Source organism: Crassostrea angulata, chromosome 5, assembly GCF_025612915.1.
Source record: "Crassostrea angulata isolate pt1a10 chromosome 5, ASM2561291v2, whole genome shotgun sequence".
NCBI lineage: Eukaryota > Metazoa > Mollusca > Bivalvia > Ostreida > Ostreidae > Magallana > Magallana angulata.
Genome location: NC_069115.1, coordinates 55,121,426 through 55,149,356, shown reverse-complemented (window position 1 = coordinate 55,149,356; position 27,931 = coordinate 55,121,426). Strand labels below are relative to the sequence as shown.

Here is a 27,931-nt window from a genome sequence, read left to right as displayed (position 1 = left end):
AAGAGTCAAGGTCATATCAGAACACACAAAAATCCATATTTTAAGAGCATAGATATACTCTCCTTTTAGCCCCTATTTGGCTAATATTTTACCTTTACAGAGTTAATTGGTTAATGGCGTGCAGTGACCTTGAACCAAGTCTGTCAATGTGAAGGTCATAGCAGATCTTTTTAAAATTAGTTTTAGACAGTATATTATTTTCCAAATATGCTTAATCTTGGTCAGATTTAACAAAAATGCATGTATGTTAGGGGGAATGAAATTGAATTAAAAGTTCTATGCCAGCTGGAAAAATTTCAAGTTAAAGGTCAAGGTCAAAGCAATATTCTCTGAAATAACATAAGCGGGGCCCTTTGAAATGTTCACCATTTCAATGTTGTCTGGTTCATAGTAATTTTACATAGAAAATATTCACAGAGGTACAGTAAAGTAAACTTTACATCGATAAGTTTCTGACAATTAATGACGCAACGAGCACAGTGTACGAAAGGTCAACCCTTTGAAAAGCAGTGAAGAGGAAAAGTTGCTCAGAATTATGTTTTAAACAAAATTGATTTTTTTACGTAAATTTTAATTTTGCATTCTGGGTTAAGAAAAGAGATGTTAGTTCAAGGTAAAGTTAACTTGTACCTAAAATGAAGTCAAATTTGTTAAGTCGTACTTAAACACATTGTTTTTTTTTGTTAAGTCGTTCTTGAAATGGTTAAGGGTTTTTGGTTAAGTCGTGCTTAAAACCATTCGGATTATGTTAAGTTGTACCAAAAATCATTCTTTTTTTTTTTTTTTATCTTTTTGTACTTAGGTTTCTTTGTTACTAGATTAAGAACTCTGCTTCTTAGACGTACTTCTAGCGTTGCTTTCGACATTAGCGGAAAACCCACTCGTTGCTTTGCAACGAGCTTTGCTCTAGTTTTTTTTTTAATCCGCAAATTTTGTGTAGGCCATTTCTCGTACATTTGTTGTCTGATTATTATGAAACTTTCAGGGTATGTAGACAATGTTAATATCTAGAGACGTTTTTTTCAAATTTTTAAAATTCACTTCCGGTTATGAGTTATTGCCCTTTAATTGAAAATTGGGGGGTCTTTTGTCCAGAGTTGATCTCGGGAACTACAAAAGATAGTTGCATGAAATTTAGCAGAATTGTTGGTAACATTTTATAGTTTTGCTGGCATGAAAATTTTGGCAAAATGTTTTTTAGTTTTTAAGCTATTTGCCGGTAAAGTTTAAGGTTTTGGGGGGTCTGAAATTTTGTTGCTTTTTGTATAATAACCTTTAAACTAAAAATAATTTGTTAATACATATAGAACAAAAGTTATTAAGAATAACGAGAGCTTTCATTTAAAATTAAGAAAAAAGGGCTGGCCCCTATAATTAGGGGTCAGCAGCTCATACACGTATTTTTCTGATAGCAAAAATCGTTATCATTTTATGAAAAAAAATTAATTCAGTTATTGTTAATATATTAAATAATGTCATTTAGTGTCAAATTTAAAAAGTTCTGTGCCCTATTTTTTTCAAATTTCATAAAACAAATATGTGTGAATCGTACATGAACGAGTTAATTTGTCTACATAGACACACAAGCGAACAAATGCCGTTTTAAGGCCCAGGCATTTACTGCATTACATTGTGTTGCGTCTTAGATAAATTGTTGTGATTCAATTTCATTTTTTTTTCATCTAGGCTATATCATTTATGAATTCAACCACTTATTTAACACGTTCTAATCGGCCACGCAGAACAAATGTTTGCAATGTTTGTCGCGGACCCGCGAATGTAAACAGTAACGAACGGCATTGTAGAAAATAGCCTGGTTCCCGAGAGCGTAATGCAGAAGATAAGTTGTGCATTTTTCGGTGTACACATGCATTTTCAAGTTACTGTGAAACATATGAACATGCACAGGGAACAATACTACATATTTGTATAAGGAGGGATATATTCTTGTGTGAATCGTTTACGAGGAAATTCTGACAGCCACACTTCTGTCGACCATGTCGACGGATGTGTATGTTTCCATTGATCAGCCGTTGATAAGCTACGAGTAATAAAGGGGAAAAGATGGACATTAAAGTGTGTGATCTATGTGGATGTTACTGAAGAAGGTGAGGCTTTTTATTCCTTTTAAAGTTTCTTGTCTATAGTGGTTAAAATGTCAGCATGTTAACTGGTTAACATTTAGTCTATAGATGTACATGTTAGTACGTACGTGCACACTGTCACTGATGTATGTTATTTTTCTAGTCCAGACAATATAAATCTTTTTAACAGAATTGAATTATCAATATTCTTATGATATGTCCATCGCGTATGAATTTACAAATATATATTGATGATTTAACATCTGCTGGGTTAAGAATTTTATAAGAATTACAGAGTTAGATGTTTTGTTATGGTGTGGGTGTTTGTTTACTAACATGTAATTTTTACATTGTTTACTGGATGTTTAGACTTGCTCGAGGTTCATGGGTGACTGGAAAGGATGACCAAATTTATCTATTTAAAAAAAAAATCAGATTGTGAATTTTCAACTCAAAATTCAAAGCAGGGTCTAATTAGAAACATATGATCATATTCTTGTGCGGAAGACTCTAAATGTAGACATGAATACCCTGTAGACATACCTGTAACATCAAGTAAATAAAATTGTATACTTCAGACTTCAGAGTTAAAACATGACTAAAAAGTCTTTAATATTTTTATGATGCCGATCAATGTATCATTAGAGAGGTTTAGCAGACCAACGGGTACTGTACCCGGTACATGTACTTGTACATGTAGTTTACAAGTTAGAACTATGCGTACCACTCTACCAGTTCACATAATTTTTCTTGTTTAGCAGTTTTGATGTGTACTTGAATTGTCCTTGTTAATGTTTAAAATGTAATTTTTCATTTATATTCTCTTTTTTTAATCTGACTACTGGCAGTACTGGCATGCCAGCAGTTCTTGTCGAGGACCATTTCTCGCTGGTGCAATGTTATATCATATTTTTGTATATAATTTTATGTGTTGATAAAATGACGTAACAATGCACTGATGAAAAATGGTATTCAACGATAACTGATCGCACGCCAATATTGATTAATTACAGACAAAAACTGAAGGTTGCAAGTGTTATTTTTTATTGAACACCATTGTTTAAAATAACTTTTTATATATGTGATGGTCAGACCGGTTTAAATACCAGTGTTCAGTTGGTAGAGCACCTGACTAGAGATTCAGGGGGCCCAGGTTTAATTCCTGGTTTGGTCCTTCATTATTTCTCCCATCCTGTTACAATATTAAGGCATGGACGTTTCTGTACTTAGCCGATTCGGTACATATCACTATACATGAGATGCGATACGATACATATCACGATACATTGCAACTAAATGAAAACATGAATAAGGGTTAAAAATTTATTCAATCTGTCGATATATTACCGCATGTCCAAAGTTATTTTGATATATTTAAAATGAGCGTTGCACAATTTACAAATTACTTAAGTCTCATATACACTACTTTTTCATTAACAAGTAATCCAAAAGTTGTCCACACTCCAGATTTAGCTTCCTAACAGGTTTGACAACTTTACGAGGTTTTCCGCCATCTTTGTACTTTCATATTAGGCGCGCAGACTAAAAATAGCTGATATATGAAGCTCAGATATTTTTGGAAAATAAAAAAAAGTCCGCATAGGTATCGTAATGTATTAATGGTAAATGTAACAATCTAAATATCGTCAAAATAAATACCGTGATGCACCGGTGCATCGGTGGATCGTTCCATCCCTATACAATATTGGTGTTGTAACCAACCCCTGGAACTGACAGGTTAACTCCTGCCAGGGGAAGAGCCAGGGGTGATCTTTGAGGGTGAAGATCATTTAAGGGGGGGGATGTGACGGTCAGACTGGTTTGAATACCGGTGCCAGATACATGTAGCTCAGTTGGTAGAGCACTTGACTAGAGATTCAGAGGGCAAGGTTCGAATCCCAGTCTGTTCTGTCATTATTTCTCCCATCTTGTACATATATATCAGATCTATTCAATTCAGTGTCAGCTACATTATGCAAAATCAATTTTACCCGCTCCTAAACCACAAACCCTTACCAAAATTTAAGGCCTCTGGCAAACAGTTGCTGCAGATTTGCGGAGAGTTTGCTGCAGATTTGCGACAAACAGTTGCTGCAAATTTGCGGCAAGTTCAGAATTCGTATGCAAATTAGCTTCTGGCAAACTGTTTGCAGCAAAGTTGCGGCAAGTTCAGAATTCGTATGCAAATTAGCTTCTGGAAAACTGTTTGCCGCAAATTTCCCGCAAGTACAGAATTCGTATGCAAATTATCTTCTGGCAAACTGTTTGCGGCGAATTTGCAGCAAGTTCAGAATTCGTATGCAAATAAGCTTCCGGCAAACTGTTTGCGGAAAATTTGCCGCAAGCTTACAGATAAACATAGCAACTTTTAAATATTACAACATAAGAAAAACAATTAATAAACGCTTATAATCATTTAATAATGAGTTACTAATACATGTACTATGCTTTTCAATCAATTTACAAATAACATCTACTGATGATTAACAAAGATGTTTAACTTAAACAGTTACAAAAAAAATAGAGAGAAAGGGCACAAGTTTAAAATTATTAACTTAAGATTTTACACATTTTATAATTTTAAAAAAACCCCACAAAAATGATGAACAAACCATAATGAAATTTGACAAATAGTACTCAACCGTTCGGTGATGACTGATGATTTGTTGCTGCAGATCGATAAACTTGAATGCAGTTTGATCACAACATGCATGCACAGATGAACTCGGACAAAAGTTCACGATGAGCGAAGTTCAAACCATATAGTTCACAATTAAGCCCTGCACGGTCACTGGTCATATTACAATTAATCACGGCAATCTTTAAGGCATTCTTGATGTCTTTTTTATGACAGTCTCCTGTACGTGCTCTCCGATTTAATTTCACACATAAACAATATCACACAAATAGCCGAATATCACAATAATGTCCACAATGGAATGGTCAGACTTCAGCACTGTTGTTTATATGCTTTTCTACGTATTCTTACACAAATTCTGTCTTCACTCTTTTTTGGTTGCATTATTTGATCATAAAATCATTGAGATAGTTGTTCATGCATCGTTTTCTTTAGGTCTGTGTAACCCGTTCACCAGGGCAGACACCTATTGGGAAGATAAATGGATTTCATATAAGCACAACTGTTTTCAAATTTAAAGCAGTTTCTAAGAAAAACAAGTTAACCTATCATATACTTACTCAATCTATTAATCTATATAAAGCTACAAATTTGCACTACTAACTCTGACTATGTGAGTAGAACATGAATTCTTTTATTTAAGTAATAAAAATGTTAATCATATAAAATGTAATTATACACTATGTAATGATAATTTTTAAAATAAATTTTAAATTGAAATTATTTGTTTATGGCGCATCACAACGATGTCAATAACGAGCGTTTTGCTTGATTCGACACCCGGCATTGTCATAGGGACGGCCTTAAACTGTTTAACTTACTATAAAAGATCACAGTCTTTCGTTTTATATTCCAATAACTGTTAAAACTGCCATTCAACGAATATATTTTCATTACTTCACTTACTTTTTCAAAAACGTGCTCAGGATGGTGCATGCAGTGGCCTTGCCTTGGGTGTTTAGACTCGATTCATTCACTTAAATTCGTCCTCTGTTTAGCCGTGGATTTTCCAAAAGTAAACACTCCATTGACAATGTTTCTTTCACCTTGTGCACAGCCATATTCCCTTATTTTCATTCATTTTACCATCTCGGTGAAGGCATACATCATGGCAGAATCGAATGTGAAAATTGGCGGCTAGCGATTGATCGACCAATCAGCGCGCGCGTAGCTTATTATTGAAACAAAAGTAAAAGTAGAAACAAACACTGAACAGCATACGGAAAATTCTTCAATCTTCATGATTCAACAGCAAGCGGTTTAGATACTCAAATCTAAGTTAACTGATATTTGAACGTAAGATAAAAGAATATAGGATAACAAAAGAACAGACAGGTTGGTGTTTACTTAATACGTGGGGTCTGGTCTGAATGAGTGGAGTGGGGGGGGGGGGGGGCGGGGGGGGGGGGATGGTGTAATGAAACATCATGCGATTAAAGTTGATCTTATTTTCGTTATAATAGAAATTTTAATTGAGACTATCTTAGAATAAAACTTAAATCCGAAAATATTTATTAGATTTATTTTTTCTCTTTACAAATATACAAAATTATAAAAGCAATTAATTATAATTGATAGTCTTAAAGTTGTGCTGAATGTGTATATAAAATTGTATAAGTATTATTTCTGGTAAAGCTTTGGCAAGCTTAGGAAGAAAATAAAACAGAGAAAAAACAAGAAATGTTTGTGGTAAGATTCTGGCAAATTTTGAGGAGTTTGCCACAAGTTTGCCACTACTGGCGAAGAAGCTGCAAACATAATTGGGTGTCTGGTAAACTTCTGGCATAATAAAAGAGGTTTACCAGAAGTTTGCTACTACTGGCAAAGATCGGCAAACAAGTTCTAAAGTTTTCTGGTAAACTAATCAGTTTGCCGAAAATTTCTGGCAAGTTTGCTGCAAATTTGCCGCGAACAATTCATTTTGGTAAGGGAAACTTTCTTATTAGTGGATTCAGCTTACCGCTGATTGGCTGCTGTTGCAGCAGACTTATATATATATATGCACGCACAAAACACAATGAACTTATCAGAGAATGAAAAATTCATCGTGTTACTTTCAACTGTTGGAATTTGGGTATTTTTTAAAAATGTATACTTGTGACAAAACATATGATTATGTGGTACATACAGCTGTAGCTTTATGAAGAAAATTTGGGTTAGACATATATATCTACCATGCAAGTAAATGATATTTACTAAAACTTCCAATTTATGACGCACAAAATATACGCTACTTTTATAAAGATTGACATACATGTAATGTAACACATTCTGTGAAAAATAATCTATTAAAAATTCTTCATCAAGTTTACTCATACATGTTTTATGCTTATTACACATATAGTATTGTTTTTAAAAAATGTAATTTAAAAGAAAAGAAACCAAAAGCCTCGTCAAATTTATTTGCAAAAAAAAAAACCGGTAGAATTGATAAAACATGGTATACCAGAAGGAAATACATGTACTTTGACGCTGTTCAGATGGGTAATATTCCTTTGTAATTTTCAAATTGAAATGTTTGACTGTTGCACTACAAGAAATAAACTCTAGCTCTCTCTCTCTCTCTCAAGCTCTCTCTCAATCTAATAAGTGTCTATACCTAAGAATTTTTTTTAATATTATATCATGACTTGATATGCAAATTTTTGATCTTGTACTGCCTAAATGTTATGTCATGTATTGGGATATGTAATACTTATTACACTGCATGGTCAGTGTATTTTTTCCAGATATACTATGCATATGTTAATGTAAACACTGCTATTACTAGTACATGTATGTAAACACAGCTAATTATTTTTTTTTTATTTCAGCTCAAAACGGACTCTTGTTCCGACATGGCACCACATTGCTTTTACCTGTTGATTCTTGTGGGTCAGCTCTTGAGATTAACCTGTCACCTCTATCCACATGCATATTCCTTGTGTTCTACAGACTTTTTACCGGTAATTCAAATTAAATCCGATAATGCATGAACAATAATGGAACTTTATGAAAGCATCATCCCATGTTGTGGTTTGTGTTTGATAAGAAATTATGAAAAACAAAATTAAGGCTATTTAAAGAAATTCATAATTGTTGTGAAAATTTGTTTTTCAATAAAAGTATGCAATTATGATTCCTTTATTTTTTATTTTATAAAGGTATTTAGATGTGTTTACATAATTGAACCCCCACCCCCCCCCCCCCTTCCCCCACCCCACCCCATCCAATTGTCTGCATTAAGATTACATGTAGGATATGTAAATGTACATTTGACTTTGAAATAACATCTGCTATGATAATTACTTTTGAAATGAACAAGAAACAACCTATTTCTACCTTTCTAAGGTATATATGCATAAAAAAAGGAGAAAAACATGTCAAATTTTGAACATTTTTCATGGAAATCAACTCTGTCTCCAGCTACCTGGGTGTTTGAAGTTTATTTTAATTTAAGGCAGATGTCTAACTTGTAGGTTGTATGTTTTAGCATGGTTAGAAGGAGACTAGAAATCAAAATAGATTAGATATTCACTAAATATGATTGTTAGCTTACTTTTTTTCATAAAAACAAGAAACCACAAGCAGGACAGCTGTCTATTTGTTAATTAAAATGGTGTAAATCATAAAATAAACAAATAATTAGGATCAAATTTTAGAATCATTGATGATTGTTTTCAAATATGTGTGAGAAAAGACTCAAGGAAATTGCCATAAGTTTCATAAAATTAGGTTAAACATTTTTAACCATGACTTTTTATGAAAATCAAAAGATGGGGGGGGGGGGGGGTATACATGTAAGGATATTTCTAAGTGATGTGAAGCTTTTATCATGATTATATAATGTAGATGCATGTTGTATTGAATAAGGTTTCTTTTCAAAGGTGGTTGAACAACAATTGACCTCTAAAAGGTCAGGTAAAGATGTTTTACTATGGAGAACCCTGTAAATCTGTGTTTACTAATGGAAATTGGAAATGGGGGGTTCACTTAAATGGCCATATTTTTATTAAACCTCAATGGAATTTGCAATATGTGGTATTCTTTTTCTCAGAATTGCATTAGCTTTCTTATTCTAAGACAAACCGTCTTTTCATAAAATGTTAGTGTACTAATTGCAGTTAAAGGTACATGTACAAGGAATAGTTTAGGATAAAGAACCGTCAATATTTTTGTAAAATTGATATTGACTGTACTTGAAGATTTACCAGTGTTGCGTAGATTCATGAAATGAATTTTAATGTTTATCAATAGTTAATGGGATGTCTCTTGTTGGAATTGGTAAGGCCTAAAAAAAAAAATAGTGTGTTTAGGGTAACACTGATGAAAAAATTAGGTTAGGTAGGTGGGGATTTTTTTTTATTTTATCTATTTTTTTTGCCTGAATCCTAAGAATGTTTGTTTGTTTCATATTTCAAAACGTATTTTTTATTGGAAATAAGATAAAATTCACAGTCGGATAAAATCAGGCATCTAAAAATGGTAGGATCGGGCCATTTTTGTAGGTTAGGTCGGGTTACCCAAAACACACAACTTTTTTTTTTTAGGCCTAAGCAATATTAAGGCCCCTAATTTTAAGTACATGAGAAGCAGTAATAAATTGTGAAACTTGCGGCTTTGACTGTTGTGTTGCCTTTACACAGTAAAATTGAAGGTTACAAACTGGAGGTTATATAACATGAAATGGAGGTGGATGGGATATTATATGCCTATTTAGTATCTACTGGGTATGAGGACAATAGCAAGTTTATTGTCCCCCAAGACAGCAACTATATTTCATGAGGCAAAGCCAAGGGAAATAGTTGCTGTGGGGTGGGACAATAAACTTGCTATTGTCCAGATAGTCAGTTAATTGGTATATTATTGTACCGAAGAAAACTTTATTTGTCAGCGATGCAGAATTTCTTGATGATAAACAAATTAGAGTTAACAAACTTTGTATTTAATGCGGTGATCTGATTAGGTCAGAGGTGTTCCGAGTTTAAAAAGGAGGGAAATCAAATTCTGCTGATGAATGGTTTTGATGACTATTCACCATGGGCAGATAGCATGGATACTATTTCAAATTAGATAGAAAGCAAGTTTGTGTGGGCGCCTTCTAGTGATCAGTTTGTCCGTCTGTCCATCCGAGATCGCTTGACCGGAGCATAGCTTCTCTCCCCTTGGCCCAATCTGGCTCATACCTCATCCACAGGGTTCCTTTGGGTTAAGGATGTGCTGTGACCTTGAACCATGTTGTTAGGTATAAGGTTAAGGTCATAGTAGAATTACATACCGGTATATAAAATCCTTGTCTGGGGCATATCTTCTCTCCCTTTGGTCCAATCTGGCTAATACTCACAGACTGTCTCTATCGTTAATCGATGTGCAGTGACCTTGCATGAAATTTCTAGGTAAAGGGTGAAATATCATATCGGATCATGCAAAAATCCTTTTTTCAGAGCATATATTCTTTCTACTAACCCCTATAGGGCTCAGACTTCACATAAGCAGAGCTTTTGAGTAAAGGGTGTGTAGTGACCTTGAACCTATTTTCAAGGTAAACAGTGAAGGTCATAGCAGAATTATATTTAAAAAATCCTTGTCTGGAGTACATCTTCTCTCCCTTTGCTCCAATCAGGCTCATACTTCACCCACATGATGCCTTAGATCAAAGGATATGCAATGACCTCGAATGATATTTGTAGATCAAGTGTCAAGGTCATATCAGATCACACAAAAATCCATATTTTAAGAGCATATATATACTCTCCTTTTAGCCCCTAATTGGCTAATATTTTGCCTAAACAGAGCTTATTGGTTAATGGCGTGCAGTGACCTTGAACCATGTCAATGTGAAGGTCATAGCAGATCTTAATAAAATTAGTTTTAGACAGTAGATTATTTCCCGGATATGCTTAATCTTGGTCAGATTGAACAAAAATGCCTATATGTTAGGGGCAATGAAATTGAATTAGAAGTTCTATGCCAGCTGGAAAAATTTCAAGTTATAGGTCTAGGTCAAAGCAAAATTCTCTAAATAACATCAGCGGGGCCCTTTGAAATGTTCACCATCAATAGTAATTTTAAATAAAAATATTCACAGAGGAATAATAAAATTAAGTAAACTATACATTGATAAGTTTCTGATAATTGATGATGCAACTAGCACATAGTACGAAAGGTCAACCCTTTGAAAAGCAGTGTAGAGGAAATGTTGCTCAGAATTATGTTTTAAACAAAATTGATTTTTTACGGAAATTTTAATTTTGCATTCTGGGTTAAGAAATTAGATGTTAGTTCCAGGTAAAGTTAACTTAGTAAAATGAAGTCAAATTTGTTAAGTCGTACTTAAACACATTCGGATTTTTTTGTTAACTCGGTCTTGAAATGGTTATGTTTTTTTTGTTAATTTGTACTTAAAACCATTCGGATTTTGTTAAGTCATACCAAGAATCATTCGATTTTTAAAATCTTTTTTGTACTTAAGTTACTTTTGTCATTAGATTAAGAACACTGCTTCTTAGAGGTACTTCTAGCATTACTTTAGACATTAGCGGAAAACCCACTCGTTGCTTTGCAACGAGCTTTGCTCTAGTTCTTTTTATTCTTTTTTTTCTTCTAGACGTTTTTTAAAACTCAAATATCTTGCTTGTTTGTTGTCCTATAAAGTTCAAATTTTCAGAGCTTATTTGTAGTTACTATTTCTCAATATCTAATGAAAATCGTTGAAATCGACACTTCCGGTACCGAGTTATTCCCCTTTTTCCCAAAAATATAGGCATTCTTGTGCACGCAAAGGCTCTGAAACCGCTCACAGCATGTGTTACAAAGTCACAAATCTTAAAAATAGAGAGTTTGAACGTTGTCCTCCGAGTTTTGTTTTTACAATTTTCCTCCTTTAAAGTTTCAAAAAATTAATTTGAATTTGTGTTTCAAAAAATGCTGATTTTTGGGTGTGTTTTTGTTATGTAGCTCTTTAGTTTAAAATTTTCTCTAAACACATATAGAACAAAATATGTGCAAAATATCAAGGGCTTTCACCTGACACCATTGAAAAAGGGTTGGCCCCTTAAATTAGGGGTCTAGAGCCCTTAAAAGTCTTCGCTTTATAACTCAAAAATGGTTAATATTTCGCTATAGCTGTCGATAGAAAAGTTGTTCATTATTGTGTTATCAATGTCGTTACAAAATTATTTTGTACCGGTAATGCGAAATATGAGTGTAAAAAGCTTGTCTTGTTAACATGTACCTGTATTCATTTGGCAAGTAAGCGAATCGTCTTCGTGCGCATAACGTACATAAATTAACAGCTGAAAGTGTACCAGCATATACGGGATGCTTTGATTCATTTGAAAAAGTGTCTAAAAAGTATACGTGTACATGTTTTTCTTACAGCCTTTTTTTTTGGAGTCACCTCTGTTTAGGTCCTATAGTGGACAACCGTTAAGAAAAACAAAAACGAGAAAATATAAACGTTCTTTTTCTTATCTAGTGAGATACATAAACTAGATTTAAAAAAAATAACTTCCATGAAATAGATTTGAGTCATTTTACTGCAAGCATTTCAAATCGACCTAAATTCTTTGTTGTGTGCGTCATTACATAACCCATCTCGCCCGCGGCCGAGAAAATCGATCGCCAAGGTCGCGGATGGACTACCTAGCGGTCAGCGGTTATCTAATACACAAGAATCGCGTCTGTCATATGTGATTTTATTTAGCCGCAAACACAAGAATCGTACACAATGCCATTAAAGCTTACTATTCTTAATTTGAATTAAACGATAGAGTGTCAATAAGAAATCGTTCTGTTTAATCATAAAAGCAATGCTATTCTCGAACTGAAGCAGTGTCAGACAGAAAGATCAACTGTGGGATTAATTGGGGAAAAATGTTATATTAATTAGAGTTTAGTAATCATACTGCAAACATTGTAAATCTTCCTAGGTTCTGAGCTCTCTATGTGTGTTTTACCTTTACGTAAGTCGGCCGAGGAAATCGGTCGCGGCTGCACTACCTAGAGGGAAGCGGTTATCTAATAACAAGATATATATACAAGAAATGTTTCAATTTTATGTTCTTAAAGTTTGTTCACCTTCAATTTATTTAATTAAACATTAGAATGTGAATTGAGAAGCCCCTCTAAAAATTGATATAAGCGATATTATTCCAAATCAGAAACATCATCAGACATAAATCAATAGTGAATTTGTAATTCTAAAATGTTCTAAAAACTATACATGTACTAATAATGTTATAGATAAACAACGAAAAACCACAAAGAATAAACCTTAAAATGATGATCACCCCTAGAACATAGCCAAGGAGATCCCGCGCGAGTGGACAAGTGATCCGCGGTAGCTTCGTGTTCTTCTACATGTACTTTATCACACGTGCATGTTTATTGATATTTTGTACGATTCCAACTATTTGTTTATTCGAGATTTTGACCGGTAAATGTAAGATTGACTTGTGTTTCAATTTAAGATTTTTTTATTTACCCACGAATATTTCCACTAAATACTGCTGAGAGGTTTTATAGCTATCGTAGAAAGTAGTTGACATCTTCATAAGGTTGCACATAAAATGAGAGAGAGAGAGAGAGAGAGAGAGAAAGCTCAAAATTGGAAGCATTATTTAGCCGAATATAGAAAATGAAACAGTCCCCAAGCGTTCAAGGCAGGATACAAAAAAATCAAATATCAAATTAACACATGCGGTAGAGGCCATTGCAACCTCTCTGGCCTTTCCGGCAAGTTTGGAAATACACCTCGAATGTATTAACATCACCGGATGTTAGAATTTTATACAAAATGGAGTCGCTTCCCATTAAAATAAGTATCGGCAAGAAGTCTTGTATGTCGTTTCTGTGTTATATTTTAGTGTATATTGATACCTTTAATGAAGTATAGCTCATATCTCAACAGATCATAAAATGTGTTGTAATTATATCAAGTTTTATAAAAAGGGGGGTTGTCATGGACGCCTAGGTAAAACATTCGAAGTGTTTTTCCGAGTTTGCCGGAAAGGCCCGAGAAGTTGCGATTGGCTGTAGAGGCTGACACGATAAAAGAATTGTCCAGAATTGAGGGATTTAGTGATTATTTTTAGAATGTTCACATGAGTTCTTAAACAAGATTTGTTTAGATTTTATCGGTTTCATGATCACAGTGCAAGGGCTTTATTTTTTTTCAAAATGTGGCGAAGACCTATTTTTGGCTACTACTTAACATGTGTACATTTTTCTCCTCAATGTATGTCACTTTCCCACCCGTGTGTTTATTTGGTCAGTCTATGCTAAGTCAATCCGCTCCACGTGCGACCGAAAATCTCGTGTCGCGTCAGCGATCAGAATATTGCCCCCGGGCTGCAGATCAGCAATTGATAAATAATTGAGTAACATTTGGAAGGATGCTTTCACTGCAGCGGTCAATTGTTAAACAATAAGTGTCTAAATATTCGATGTCAATCAACCTCACATTAAAGGTGCGATATCGCAATCTGAGAATGTGGATAAAAAATTAACCTGTTGAACACGCTAAACTTCTATAGTTATGAACAGAATAAAATATATATTATCAGAGACATAAATAACTTAATAAGTTATTTATGTCTCTGGTTTTATAAGTTAACAGTTTTAAGTCAAAGATTAAATAAAATTTGTTCTCAGGATTAGAAGTAATGATATAGAGTACTGCAAGTGTCAACAGTTTCTTATTTCTTTGAAATAATTGTAGTAGTTCAATTGACTTGCAGACTATAATATAGCGACTTTTCTGCCTCCCAAAAATGTTTGCATTTAATTGCGATAGATATTTGTTCTTGGGGATTTTACTTATTGTTATATGCACATTGAAAAAAAAATCATTGAAGTTGTGTAGTATGAGGTCGTAATGCAGATTAAGTGACCTAAAACTCAGCTGAATATTTTATTTTTAATCTAGCTTGTCAAAATGGGAGATTGTTAATTTGTAGTTTGTTAACTCTGAAAAAGTCTAGAACAGAAGAAATAAAGTCTTTATAGCTTTTGCTACATCTTCTTATTTATGTGTACGCGTACATAAAGCTATTTTAGATTTTTTTTTACTGTATGAAAAAGTGGTTTTTTTCCTAACCTTAAATTTAAATATATAGAAATTCAATATCTACATGTAACATCTCAAAAGCTTTGATAGCTTACCGCTTGGAAATCATTTAGTGATGCAAATTGACAAATGCCCATGAAAAGACATTATTGGACCCCAAGGGTTTCTTATCCTTTCCGACGATGATGAGAAGAACTCAAATGTGCATACAAATCATACATTTACATGTATATTTATATGTGATATAATAGAAATAATTGAAAAATATAGGTCTTTTTTTGTGCCGCACAAAACGGGCGAAAAGGATTTTTATACTCCACGAAAATAAATTCAGGGGGGGGGGGGGTGTAAATAAAAATCACCTTGTCCGTCCGTACGTCGTGTCCGGTCTATATCTTTCTGATGGAGAAACATTGGAAGTGTTCTTACTTCATACAAATATTACTCATTACCTGACAAAGCGTCATGACCTAAACCCAAGGTCATTTGGACAAAGTAAAGGTCACTGGCAGGAAAAGTGCAAAATTTGTTTCCGGTCCACTTTGGAGTTTATTACTTCACACAAAGATTGCTTATGACCTGAGGGTGTGTAATGATTTGTCCCTAAGTCATTTAAGGAAAAACATTGGGAGTTTCTATTTCATGTAAAGATTCCTGATGACCGATGATGTGTCACGAACTTGACCCAGGGTCAGTTGCGTAAGTTCAAAGTGATATTAAACATGTGTCATATATTGTATTAATGGAAATGAGTAAAAGCTAGAGTTTGACATAAAGATTACTTGTGACCTGTAAATATACCCTGCCTTGTCTGACTCACTAAAGAAAAAGAACGATCCATTATTCTCTGATAGAGAAATACGTGAGTAATGACTTCTTTCTTAGCGGGGATATCATTTGTGAGCTTGCTAACAGTACCTTTTAGATGGTCCAGTGGGAGCAATGCCCCCCTTTCTCTCAGCCAAAATTTCCCTTAAGTTAACGCTTAGAAAATTGATTTTTGGGTCATTTCCCCCACCACCACATCCACACTTTTATTATAATTAAATTGATTATATACATGTACATAAATGATGTACTTTTTAAAGTTATCCTAAACTTGAAGTAAGTTAAACGAAGAACTTGCCTGGTATGAAAATAATACTTTGAAATTGAGTCTCGTTTTCGATTTCTTGAACTTACTATTATCATATTGATAATCCAGTATCATTAAAAACCATTTCCCTTCTCCTTACACTCGCCAGGTTCTGATAGACCTGTATCAATAACAGACTATCTCCACTTGACCTCCACATTTGCATACAATCTAAATAAACACCTTCTTAGCAATGATATGCCTTTATCTGTTTAATGAGTGGTGCAATACTCAATCTAGAGGTTACATAGAAAACAGGCATGAATTAATTTTATTTTGTCTCCATTTAAAGAGTTCCAATCAATTTTCTAAAGCTCTAATTGTTAAGAAGAAATGGTCGTGTAAAGATGACCTTTTATCAAAACAGGGTCTGTCAGGCGCTGACAAGTGTCAGGAGAAGGAGGTGTTTTAATCAGACTGATGGACAATCCTTTCGCGACACGAAGTTGCGACGGAAGACCTACTCGTTGCTTTGCAACGAGCTCGGCTCTAGTTTTTATAGACAATGCTGAAAGTTTAACATGTGTGTAATGGAATTACACATAGAACTTAATTTAGGTAATTTATTGAAAAAAGTTTTACAAGTTAAACACTTATATGCATAATTCTGTGTTCTGAAATTGTATTAAACGAGAATGTTTTTAGAATTTCTTGATAAATTTATCAGACTGTTTGTCTGTTTGTGAAAATTTCATCCAGGGTAAACCTCTGTTTTAGAGAAATTTTGTTTCCGATGTTTCAGAGCCCGATCCTATAAAATCCTATTATAATAATTATAGTGCGTATTGTTTAGGGTCAAATGTCTCATAAACTAGAGATGACCATATCACCATATTTTTATAGTGGCAGTGGTTTACCACTTGAAGATGATTCTGAAAATTTCAGCCCTCAGGGTAGGGGCCCTTGATGTTTCAGGGCCCGATGTTTAAAACCCCATTATAATGATTGAATAGTGTTCTATAAGTGGGGACCCGAATCTCAAATTCTAGAGATGACCAATTAACCATATTTTCACAGTGATAGTGGTATACCACTTGTAGATGACACTGAAAATTTAAGCCCCCATGCAGGTTAGGAGCCTTTGTTGTTTTTTAACCCGATGTTTGAAATCCAATTATAAAGAATATGTATTTTTTAGGGCCCCATATCTCAAAAACTATAGATGAACACATGAACATATTTTTACGGTCATTTAAAAGTAAAAACATCATTAAAAAATACACAATCACTCATATATATCTTTATCAAAATGATTGAAAATTACGTTTTAATTCTGCTGCTTTTTTTTTAATTTACAAACAATTTTTTTTAAAAAGGTACGCGCGTAAAATTCATTATTTTTCAAAACATGTAATCAATTTTTAAGATGACTAATGATATAATAAATAATTAGATAAATAAATCAATGAACTTTTATTCATAAAAGGAGAAACCGAAAATCAAAAATAAATAACCAACCTAAGCGCATATACGACTTTTTTACTTGTTAGTTGATAAGCAGAACAAGCTTAGTATATTTAAAAAAAGTCAGCTCATCACAATATATGTGTTGGTTGTTTTTTTTTTGTTTTTTTTTGGTTTTTTTTTTTAATTACCCTTGTTTAATTGTCAGAAGAAATAATATGGTACACAAGTAAATCTTTATTGCAAAAATATGAAACAAATAGTATAAATTTTTTAGGTAATGGAATCGTATATATCTTGATTTATATAGCATCGTTTTCAAAATTGTATATTTATAAATCACGTTGCAAACTTAAAAAGGGAAAAATTAGCAAATAGTGAGTGACAATATAAACATAAAGTTAGTTCAGATTCCATTTCACATTTTCCAAAGTAACCAGTAAAGATACCGACATTGTTCTGGTTGTGAAGACATTTCATTGTTTTTTAAAATGTTTACATCATAATATCTCGCGTTTCGTACATGTAGAAATGTGCTTAAAATATGAATATGCGTAACTTTAAAACGAAATGGTGAACACTAACTTTACACATGCTTTTAATACATAATTAAAATACCCATTAACCATGATTTAGAACCCCATCAATCAAAGTAAAACTAAAACATTTCAGTTTCTCATCATATCATTGCATCCTGTCTCCCGTTTGATATTTAGAAGAAGAAATATATACTAGTAATTGTTTTTAAGATCGTCAATTCTAGCGGTATTAATTTAAAATTGATGGCCTTTTGGACGAAGGGAGTGATACATTTCCACTTTTTATTCCCTTCCTCTACAAAATTAAGTCAAGATTGGTCAGTTAGTTCCCTGGGAGAAGCTTATACATTAATGGTAATACATTTCCAAACCGGCGTATTTCACTCAAATGCGTTCTTACATGTTCATAACGTCGAAGTCAAAACTGTAGATAAGCATCTATTAGATGAAAAAGATTCAAGGTATTCCGAAATCCGTGTAAAAGGTGTTGCAAAAGGGGGTGAGAACAGGTGAAATAAACGATGGTTACACATGCATGTTATGAAGGCGCATGCCTTAGTTCATATTTGGGGTTGAAAAACCATGTATTTTATTCTAGGTATTAATAAATGGCATAATTATCCTTTTTTGTGAGAAATTACTATCATATCAGTTATTGCAAATTATTGTCACGAATGGTCCGCAATAAACATGGCCGGAAAGTAAAAATGGGGGAAAATCCACTATATAGTAGGTTTTCCGTGGGGGTAATCTGGCTATAAAAAGGGGGAAAGCCCACTATATAGTCAGCTTTCCGTGGGGACAAACTGCTATATAGCCATTTTTCCGGGGGGAAGAACTGCTATATAGCCATTTTTCCAGGGGGAAAGATGGCTAGGGGGAAAAGGCACTATATAACACCGGTATGTGACGTAATTAATTTGTAGAAATTAATGATTTAAACGCATCAGTTTAAACATTACAAGTAATGATGTTCCAAAATAAATAGTCTATTAGGTCTTCCACAAACTGAAGAACGGCAAATAAACACGATGGTGTCAAAATTTAATAAATTTGTTCAATTTCAAATAGACTGATTTACTTTTGATTTTCTTGAAGCGTGAAATTAAAACCATCTCGATTTGTACTTTTTGTGATATTGTGAAATTTTGACACCGTTGAATTAACATGCAGGAACATAGTTATAAGACGGATTGCTATCAACTCTCTTCTGTGTTCTCTACCGACTGTGGTCAAGTGTCACATAGCAATAGCAAAAGGCAGTGATTACTTACTGCTTTTCTCTAAATACAAGTATCACTTAATAGGATCATTTCACATGACATAACACAATAAATAATGTACACCACTTGTAATCTCGCTATAAATTATAAACAAAATACGAGTAGATGAGTTGTTACATGTATGATATTAAAGTTCAGTTAATAAATGCATTTTAAGCATCTAGCTACTTGTAAATAACAGGCTAGGACTTTTTTCTCCTTATGCTTTTTTACAGCTAGTTTTATTTGAGATAACAATTTTTTTTAAAATAATGACACAATTAATTATATATAAACCAGAATACATAGCGGAAGTAATACATTTGACTATTACCAAACATATCTTATACACACTTGTATTTTTCTAAACTTAAAATAAGTGTGTATCTAAGTATGAAGTTTTGGTTTCTGTAGAAAATTTCTCCATACTTTGTATTAAACAGTTTACATTTTAGGTTTGGTTTAAACATCTTCTTGTTACAACTAATAGCAGATGTGTGCATTCAGAATATTTTTTGATAGCACTAGGTATATCAAAATAGATGCAGTACTTTAACAAACAGCATTGTAAAACTTATTATAAGTTTTATATATCAAAAGGATATTGACTTGATATGTATTCATAAGAAAAACATCCAAAATAAAACAAAGAAGCCCATTTTGAACATTTATAAGACAATGCTTTTTAGAGTACGACTAAACCCCTAAACAATTTTGCCGTAATGTGTATATTTTATATCAATGAATACCATTCGCAAGTCTTGGTTTTACAAAGCAAGATTGTTGAAAACGTTCTTTATCTAAAAGTTGTTTAAATAGCCTAAATTTGTAATATTTAACAAAATGAGTATTTTCTTCAAAACCCTGAAACATAAATTACTTAGGATACACATATTTAACAGAAATATTACCTCTGGTTACAAGCATAAGTATATGAAATAAAACTGAACTATCCTCACATTTGCAATTTTATTTTCGTTTTCATTTATAGACAATTACAACGCCAGGTTTATTCACCAACATGTATTATAGTTACACAATAACCATTCAATTAAATACATATCAGATAATACACATTGTTTGATTTTATTATGTACACAGTACCTTTAAAAATAAATATATTTCAGATAAGATATTTTTAATTTTTTGTAATGAAAAATGTACATGAACCTGACATGTGATGAACTTATCAATTCGTCATACTCTATTTGCTTTCAAAATATTCATCATGATTTTTCACAGAAACCTTCATTTAGATGGAAGAAAAATTCTTTATACTTCCCTTGCAGGCATAATGTTGACAAAATCGTTTTTGAGTGGCAAAACAATCACGTGAAATAATTCATTTTACACTAATGGGAGTTGTCTTCCTTATCAAGTGCAATAACAAGCAAAACAATTATTATAGTTTTTGGTTTACGCGAGTATCAGCATATTAAACACTGGATTACATTGAACTCATTGTTTGAACTCATTGGTAAAATAGTTCAACAAACCATAACACAAATGTAGAAATGGGGTAACTATTATAACCAGAGTGTAGAACACTCCTTCATCTACAATACAAGGTCATGAAATGGTTCAAACAAAAATCCAATATACATAAAATTTCAAAGCAAAAAGTATTTTGTTTGTTTTTGTTTTTCGTCATCGAATCGCATTGGTTACTGTTAATCTTTGGATTTAAAATTTTTTATTACTACTAATACTGCTGTGATTGATACATTGATATGTTAAAAACTTATTTGAAATGAAATGAAGACATGGTACAATGTATTCATCAAAATCTCTTATGAAATTAGGGACTCTTTTTAATACAGCTCAAAGAAAGATACATCTCTGCTCTGACACTCAAGAGGACATCTATACATACTTATCTAGTCAATGCAAAACTTTGGTATAATCATCTAATTTTGTCAACATACTGATGAATTACATGTACATTATAGTTTGTAATAATATACTGGACTACATTCTATTAAACTTTGGCAAACATTTTATCTTCCTTAAAGTATGGTAGTTTTAATTTTAGTGTACTTAAATTAAATATGATATTCACAAGTTTCAACAAACAGTACATTCAGCATTATTTTAACCAAAGTACATGAATGAAGAGTATGTGATCTATATGGCATTGCCTATAATACAGTAAATTAAACATATTAGTTAAGAAAACAGTTGATATGAACATGTACAACACGTTAGTCTGCCAGACTCCATTCACTCCATTCCACATACACTCCAAAAAAAGTCCTGAGTATTAATCAGTTGACATGGCATTGCTTTTAGCACTATAAGCAATTAGTCTCATTTAGCACAGGTATTGCAGAAAATCACATTGAGTGAGGCTGAATGAGCAGTACTGTTCACTATATCACTAACAATACTATTCTTGCAGTTTTTCTGTTTTCAAGTTCCATTCCCGTCACAAAGCTTCTGCTCCTGCCTCGTTTGGTGGTTCATAGTACCGTGGACCGTTTATCTGAAATACCATTTCAAGGTCACTCATTGATAAACAAAATAATACTCCTATTATTTTTCTTTTTTCAAATAAATATATTTTGATCATTTTGAAAGAAAATTATATGATAATATATTCCTATTGTTTTCTTTGTTTATATATAATCAGCAGTATATATTATCATTAACCTTGAGTAAATATAATTAAATCCTTATCATTTCCCTTGAGACTTGGACTTGACCTTAAGAGTCAGCTTACCGTATCATAATCATACAGGTACATTTTGTACATGCACAAATACATGAAGATGTAGATAAATTCCAACTAATGTGCCACATTCCTGTTTCCTCTTTTAATTTTGACAAATTTCAAATGGATTTTCATGTCAAAATATGTTTTTTAACCATTCCTTTGCATCTTTTTACCATTAAAATATCAACATAATTCTAGAATTCTCAGATAATATGTAAAGGCTTTTTTTTATTCTCCATCAATATACAGATAACAAGTTTTAATCTAACTTTAACATTATTTACCTCAATGTCATAGTTGATGACAAAAGATGGAATGTCCAGCTGATCGGGAAAGATAGTACCATATAAGTACTGCACGCCTCTCATACTAATCACTTTGTTCTTAATGTCTGATGCTGTGAATGTCGTGAAAAACCAGGTGGCCAACTGCCAAAAGAAAAAAAAAATACATTTTTAATACATGTACACTGATGAGTTAAAGGAAAAACTTTTTTCCTCACTTGATAACATGCACTTTAAATTAACTTCCCGCTTACTTTCCTGCTTACATACTAATCTCATTGCTACAATGAAATATATATTTAAAAAATTTACACTTAAAAATTAAGTGTTGCATGCCCACCTTTGACCACCATGTTGGATGGATTATGTAAAAAGCTTTCATATTTTTTCTGTATCTGGAAAAAGAAATTAAAAATAAAATTCAATTTCTTTGTTTCAATATCAACAGGAAGTAAGAAAAAATCAAATTCATTAAATTTTAGAAGGAAGTTCAGGCTCAGTTTTAATTGCCATCAATTAGAAGAAAGTATATACATATTTTATTATAGAATTAAATTTGACGCGGCGGGACCTACTTGTTGTCTAGGATGGAGTACACTTGTTTCAGGAAGGCCATGTCTGGATGGTTATCTGCACTGGTTTGTGTGTGGAAGTATACAATGATGTAATCAGACTCAACAATGGGCTCCATCACACGAATCAGGTACAGCAACGCCTGAAAACAACAAAATATGTAAAATATAGAATACACGAATCAGGTACAGCAACGCCTGAAAACAATAAAATATGTGAAATATAGAACACAAAAATCAGGTACAGAAACGCCTGAAAACAATAAAATATGTGAAATATAGAACACACAAATCATTTACAGCAATGCCTGAAAACACATATGAAATATGGAATATATCATCACATGAAGGAGGAATGATAAAGCCTGGAAACAACAGATACAATTGTCATGAGTTTAGAACATAACCCACTTTTTCATCCAATCAGAAGTCACTAAATATTCTATTACATTATGTTTTTAATCGTTAAGAATTTCTCTAAGTTTACAGCGACGTCACATTTTCAATTGACAGTTAAGAGGGCCGTAAATAAAAGAGAGATAATATTTGATTGGCTGAGAACTTTTAATAAGTCAGTGAAAAAGAGGGGTATGTTCGAAGTAAGTTAGGTCATATTAAGTAAACTTCACACGATTAAGAAGGGACTCGGTGGCTTCGCTCCTTCCGTCCCCTTCTTAATCGCATAAATTTTACTTAATATGATCTATATACAACATAAACAATCACAAGGATGGAGGCAGCAAAGCCTAAAGAAATCTCAAAATTGCAAAAAATGTAGTAACATTGACATCCATTGGTAAATAAGTAATTAAATTTTGTTTCAATTATCACCTGTTCATTAATTTTCTTAAGTATCTACTATAGAAAATGTTATTGATATGCATGTATTATAATTAAAAATTATTTAATTATAGTTTTTTGTTTTTTAAAATCTGGCCCTACTCGTTCCATGTTGATGGTGTTTGCTGGGAAGTGTTTCCCCACCAGTATAAGGACAGGTCGCCCAAACCGGTCCACTCCTGTTCGGTAGATACATTTAAGTGCTGCGATATCGGTCAAGTCTTCCACTCTAGACCTCTTCAGTAGCCTTTCGTATCTGTGGTAAAATAGCACGATTTAGTCAAATTATAATTGTAAGAGAAACCTGTATCACAATCTCCCTAAAATACATCTTTGGATCATAATATATTTATAAACACATAGTAGAAAATATTGCCATCCTTGAAAAAATCTTTGTTTGAAATTGCCTTCTTTAGGTTTTAAGACCCATTAGGGAGAGAGGGAATTTTTTTCTTGTGCAGATTCCTGAAAATTTAAAGTTTGGAAAATAAGAAAAAAATTAATCGTACCTCCGCTTGTTTTCTAGTTGTCTCTGTTCAGCTGTAGTATAACTGGACATGGAGGTTATCTTCACTTCATCTGGATTACTCTGCATCTGAGCGAATGGATGTCTGCCGACCTCAACAACTGTCGATGTTCCAAATTCCTTGTTTAAATCTATCGTCTGTTCAAGTTCATCCAAATCATCACTGTTCCCTGTAAGTTACTTAGCAATCAATACTGAATACTGGCAATTTACATACAGTACAAACATCAGTTCAAGTATAGTCCATTTTGTAGAAACATGGATATAGCAATATAAAGCTGAAGAGAAAATTTGTGGATCCCTGACAATAACAACAATTCTTTGTAAAATTGAGATATCATAATGGTCTTTTTCAAAGGTCACAGTAAAATTTATATATATTTTATATCAAATTGACATCATCAGTTATCTAAATTTAAATATAATTTGTTTTATTCAAATGTTACTAATACAATGTCAAGTAGGACAACATGTACAATTCATTCATACTGCAAATTCATTATAATTATGTACATATTTGAAGCCCAGTTAATCATTAGATTCCCATGTATTTCCTGTGTTTAACCTTATCATACATGTACATTATCATTTTTCCACACAATGAACAAAATTTGCTTCATAAATTTCAATTTAAAGACTAAGATTTAATTCATGTATATAAAAACAATCGATAATTATAAACCTTGATGCATTTTGTTCTTCAAAGAACACATTTTTGAGGAGATTGTTTGTCTGTAACTTACTCATGGAAGCCAGCATGGGTTTATCCATGATCCGAATCTGTCTTTCAGGAATAATGGGTTCTCCGTTCTCATTTCCAATGTCCTCCGGAAGCAGTTTAATGGCATCCACCTCCTCCTGACTACTGCGGGGGAAATACAGCGGGAGAATCTTCATGTAGGCATCCTGACCAAAGAACAGTTGTAAATATCTAGCTGTTACTCATGTTTAACACAGGAAAAAAACTTAATAATCAATGACAACTTAAAAATTAGCCTTTATAAATCACAGTGTTTTAAGCAAAAAATAAATTAAAAATGAATACAGAGTTCAAATTTTATTTACTAAACCTATCAGAATCTATAAATCCTATCCTATTTATTTACTTCAAGTAAATAATTTTTGACAGCACAACTTTGAGGTTAATCAAATGTTAAGTATTCGAAATAATAAGCTACATCTAGGGTGAAATACATGTAATTATATACATGTAATAATGTAAACTTGTAAAACATTAAATTTGATACTCTAGAAATAGAATTTGAGTACTGCATGGTTATACAAAGATACATTCTGTACTAACGATAAATAGTGCATTACGTACCACTGTATCTTCATTGCACACAAATATCACAGAGTCAACATCATCTACATATTTCTCTAGGAATCTCCGCACAGTTCCTGTAAAAATGAGTAGCTTAATACCAAATATTTTATATGTTATGCTCATACCAAAAAAAAAAAAAAAAAAAAAAAGAAGTTGAAACTTGAAAGATTGTCTGAAATAACAACAGTTACTGCAATTAATTTTTTTCAATGTGCAGTAATTTAACATATCTTTAATGAATACATGATAGCACCCAAAGATTTGTCATTTTTTACAAGCCAAAGATAAGATAAAAGATGAAATACATCCTTGGTTCCCACATATCTAACTATTTATTGACACTAAAAAAAGTTCAAATTTGTGCCATACTGATTGCAATGTGGGCTCCATCCTCGATTGGGTAGCCCCGTCTCATGGAGTGAAGACAAGGAATGGCCACGGATTTCATTTGATGCTCTCTGTGTACATACATGGTAAAAACAAAAACATAGCTATTAGAAAAATTAAATCATTTCATTTTACACCTTAGTTAGACGCTTTTTTTCATGTGGTATGCCTGTAACAGGGAATTATTTGAACTTGGAATAATCATAAATCCTGGAATTTCAGTAAATTCTGAAATCAGGGGTAGTACCTGAGTTAGACAGCATCTACTACAGTGAAAATCAGGTATTACGCCTGATTTCAGAATTTACTGAAATTCCAGGATTTATCATTATTCAAGGTCAAATAATTCTCTGTTCTGTGCTTATGTTTTTACATACTTTACAAACTGATTGCTTTTCATGATGATCTAATTTTTGCGATCATTTTCATATCGCAAAAATACAATACACAGAAATTTTATACAGTAATGTTTGCTATAAGAAACTTTTAATATTGCAAAAAATGACTTGCCCAGATGAAAAATTTTCATGTATACTCTATCTTCGAAATTTAAAAAAAAAAAATACCAGGATATATGATAATGTATTCATAGCATTATTCCTACCTGACTTGGCCCAGAACACTTCTGTAACAGCTGAACAGAGCACTCTCTGCGGCAGTTATGTATTTAATGTTATATCGGGGACCAACAGTGTGAATAACAAAACGAGCTGGAAGCTTATGTCCTTTTGTTGTCTTCGCCTCTCCTGTTTTACAAACTGAAAAAATAGATACATTCATAATACATTGATACATGTGCCAATGCTACACTAAAGAGAGACATAATCATCTAGACTTTAGAAAAAAAAATTGCCCTTTTAGAAACACAAATTAATCCTAATTATCACTTGTAAACATAAATTTGTAGGTCTGCAATGGCTTTGCTTGACATTTAAACAAATGTTAGATGACAAACAACTGACAACCTACTCCTGACATTGTTCCTGATTTCTGCTACTAAGTCAGGACCACCTTTCTGATAAATTATCTCAGTCTCGGGGAGTTTTGCGTCCAGTCGCTCATTGGTCAAGTTCACGATTCCATGCACCAAAAGACGAGTTATATCACCGCACCTGTTTAAAGAGACATTAATTATATACACAACTACAATTACATTATTAGTCTGTTAGATAAACAAGTATTACACAGTATACCATAAACAGCTGATAATCTCATACCACAAAATAAGTTTCGAATTGAGATCATTTCTCCATGGAAAAGGCGATATGTCGGCATCTTTTTCTTCTGATGTCATGGGTAGTTGTGTAAGATTCCATCTCGTCAGTTCCTTTAAGTCTACACAGTCCGACCGAGCTCCCAAAGGATCGTCCATCTCTGGGCCTAATCTTTGACTTCTAACTTCCTCTTTATCGTTTAAAAGATACAGTTAAGTAGCCGTCATACTTAAACCATACTGAGTATAATTCTATACACAGTTTTAACAGATCAAATATAATTTGTAGACAAAATCATTGAGCAATAGAGAAATAAACAACTAGTTTATGTTTACTTTAATCACGAGTTGCTCTTTCCGTTTCAGGGGCATTCTCCATGTTTCGATCATGTGACTCAGCTATCCGGTGTAAATACATTTCGCTGCTAATGTTTGTCCCCCCCCCCTACCATTTTTGCAGCAAATGTTATCGGCTTATTTTTTTTCTGCGTTTTTCCTATATTTTGGTTTTTTACAATATTGATTACAGATTGAAAGAGTGTATTTTTTTTTTTCATTCTTATTCCTTCACATAATGATTATGGTACGCCCAGATACATAAAAAACATATAATAACATATAACAGATATATATGTATCTGGTAAGCTGTACAATCGTACATGTATATCCAATCATCCATATATGTAAAAGTTTACAAGTAGAGAGAGAGAGAGAGAGAGAGAGAGAGAGAGAGAGAGAGAGAGAGAGAGAGAGAGAGAGAGAGAGAGAGAGAGAGAGAGAGAGAGAGAGAGAGAGAGAGAGAGTTTGATACATAGTGCACGAGCCGTATGTAAGGTATATGGTATTCCTTCTAGCTCTAGCCAGTGGGTTGCTGGATTAGCATGCGAACATTGCCAGGGGACCCGGGTTAAAACCCTAGCAGAGGCAATAAGGGTCTCTGCAGTCTGCACGTTACAAAT

At 33.0% G+C, this 27,931-nt stretch overlaps 1 protein-coding gene and 1 long non-coding RNA gene across 3 annotated transcripts; one reads left to right on the top strand and one right to left on the bottom strand.

Moving 5' to 3' along the window:
* Positions 1-1,832: 1,832 nt before the first annotated feature.
* LOC128183339 (uncharacterized) lies at positions 1,833-7,838 on the top strand. Its single transcript, XR_008243577.1, has 2 exons — positions 1,833-2,108; positions 7,536-7,838. It is a non-coding gene; the product is annotated as an uncharacterized LOC128183339 (long non-coding RNA).
* A 12,227-nt stretch (positions 7,839-20,065) lies between these two features.
* LOC128183329 (protein GDAP2 homolog) lies at positions 20,066-27,372 on the bottom strand. 2 transcript variants are annotated; one of them, XM_052852296.1, is made up of 13 exons: positions 27,309-27,372; positions 26,977-27,163; positions 26,729-26,871; positions 26,364-26,517; positions 25,742-25,830; positions 25,370-25,446; positions 24,789-24,951; positions 24,029-24,215; positions 23,622-23,775; positions 22,683-22,822; positions 22,448-22,502; positions 22,108-22,251; positions 20,066-21,592 (listed from the first exon to the last, which is right to left on the bottom strand). In XM_052852296.1, the coding sequence occupies exons 2-13, from the start codon at positions 27,129-27,131 to the stop codon at positions 21,536-21,538; spliced, it is 1,518 nt and encodes a 505-aa protein (XP_052708256.1). In that variant the 5' UTR covers positions 27,132-27,163; positions 27,309-27,372; the 3' UTR covers positions 20,066-21,535. The 2 variants fall into 2 exon arrangements, with proteins under 2 accessions (XP_052708256.1, XP_052708255.1); XM_052852295.1 differs by having other exon boundaries at positions 26,977-27,361.
* Positions 27,373-27,931: the final 559 nt, after the last annotated feature.

Excerpts from the sequence above, each read along its gene's own strand:
- LOC128183329 (XM_052852296.1), bottom strand. The coding sequence starts at position 27,131 with ATGGACGATCCTTTGGGAGCTCGGTCGGACTGTGTAGACTTAAAGGAA. Across the intron at positions 26,872-26,976 it reads AATTCGAAACTTATTTTGTG|GTGCGGTGATATAACTCGTC; the intron begins GTATGAGATTAT and ends CTCTTTAAACAG. Across the intron at positions 25,831-26,363 it reads AGTGTTCTGGGCCAAGTCAG|AGAGCATCAAATGAAATCCG; the intron begins GTAGGAATAATG and ends GTATGTACACAG.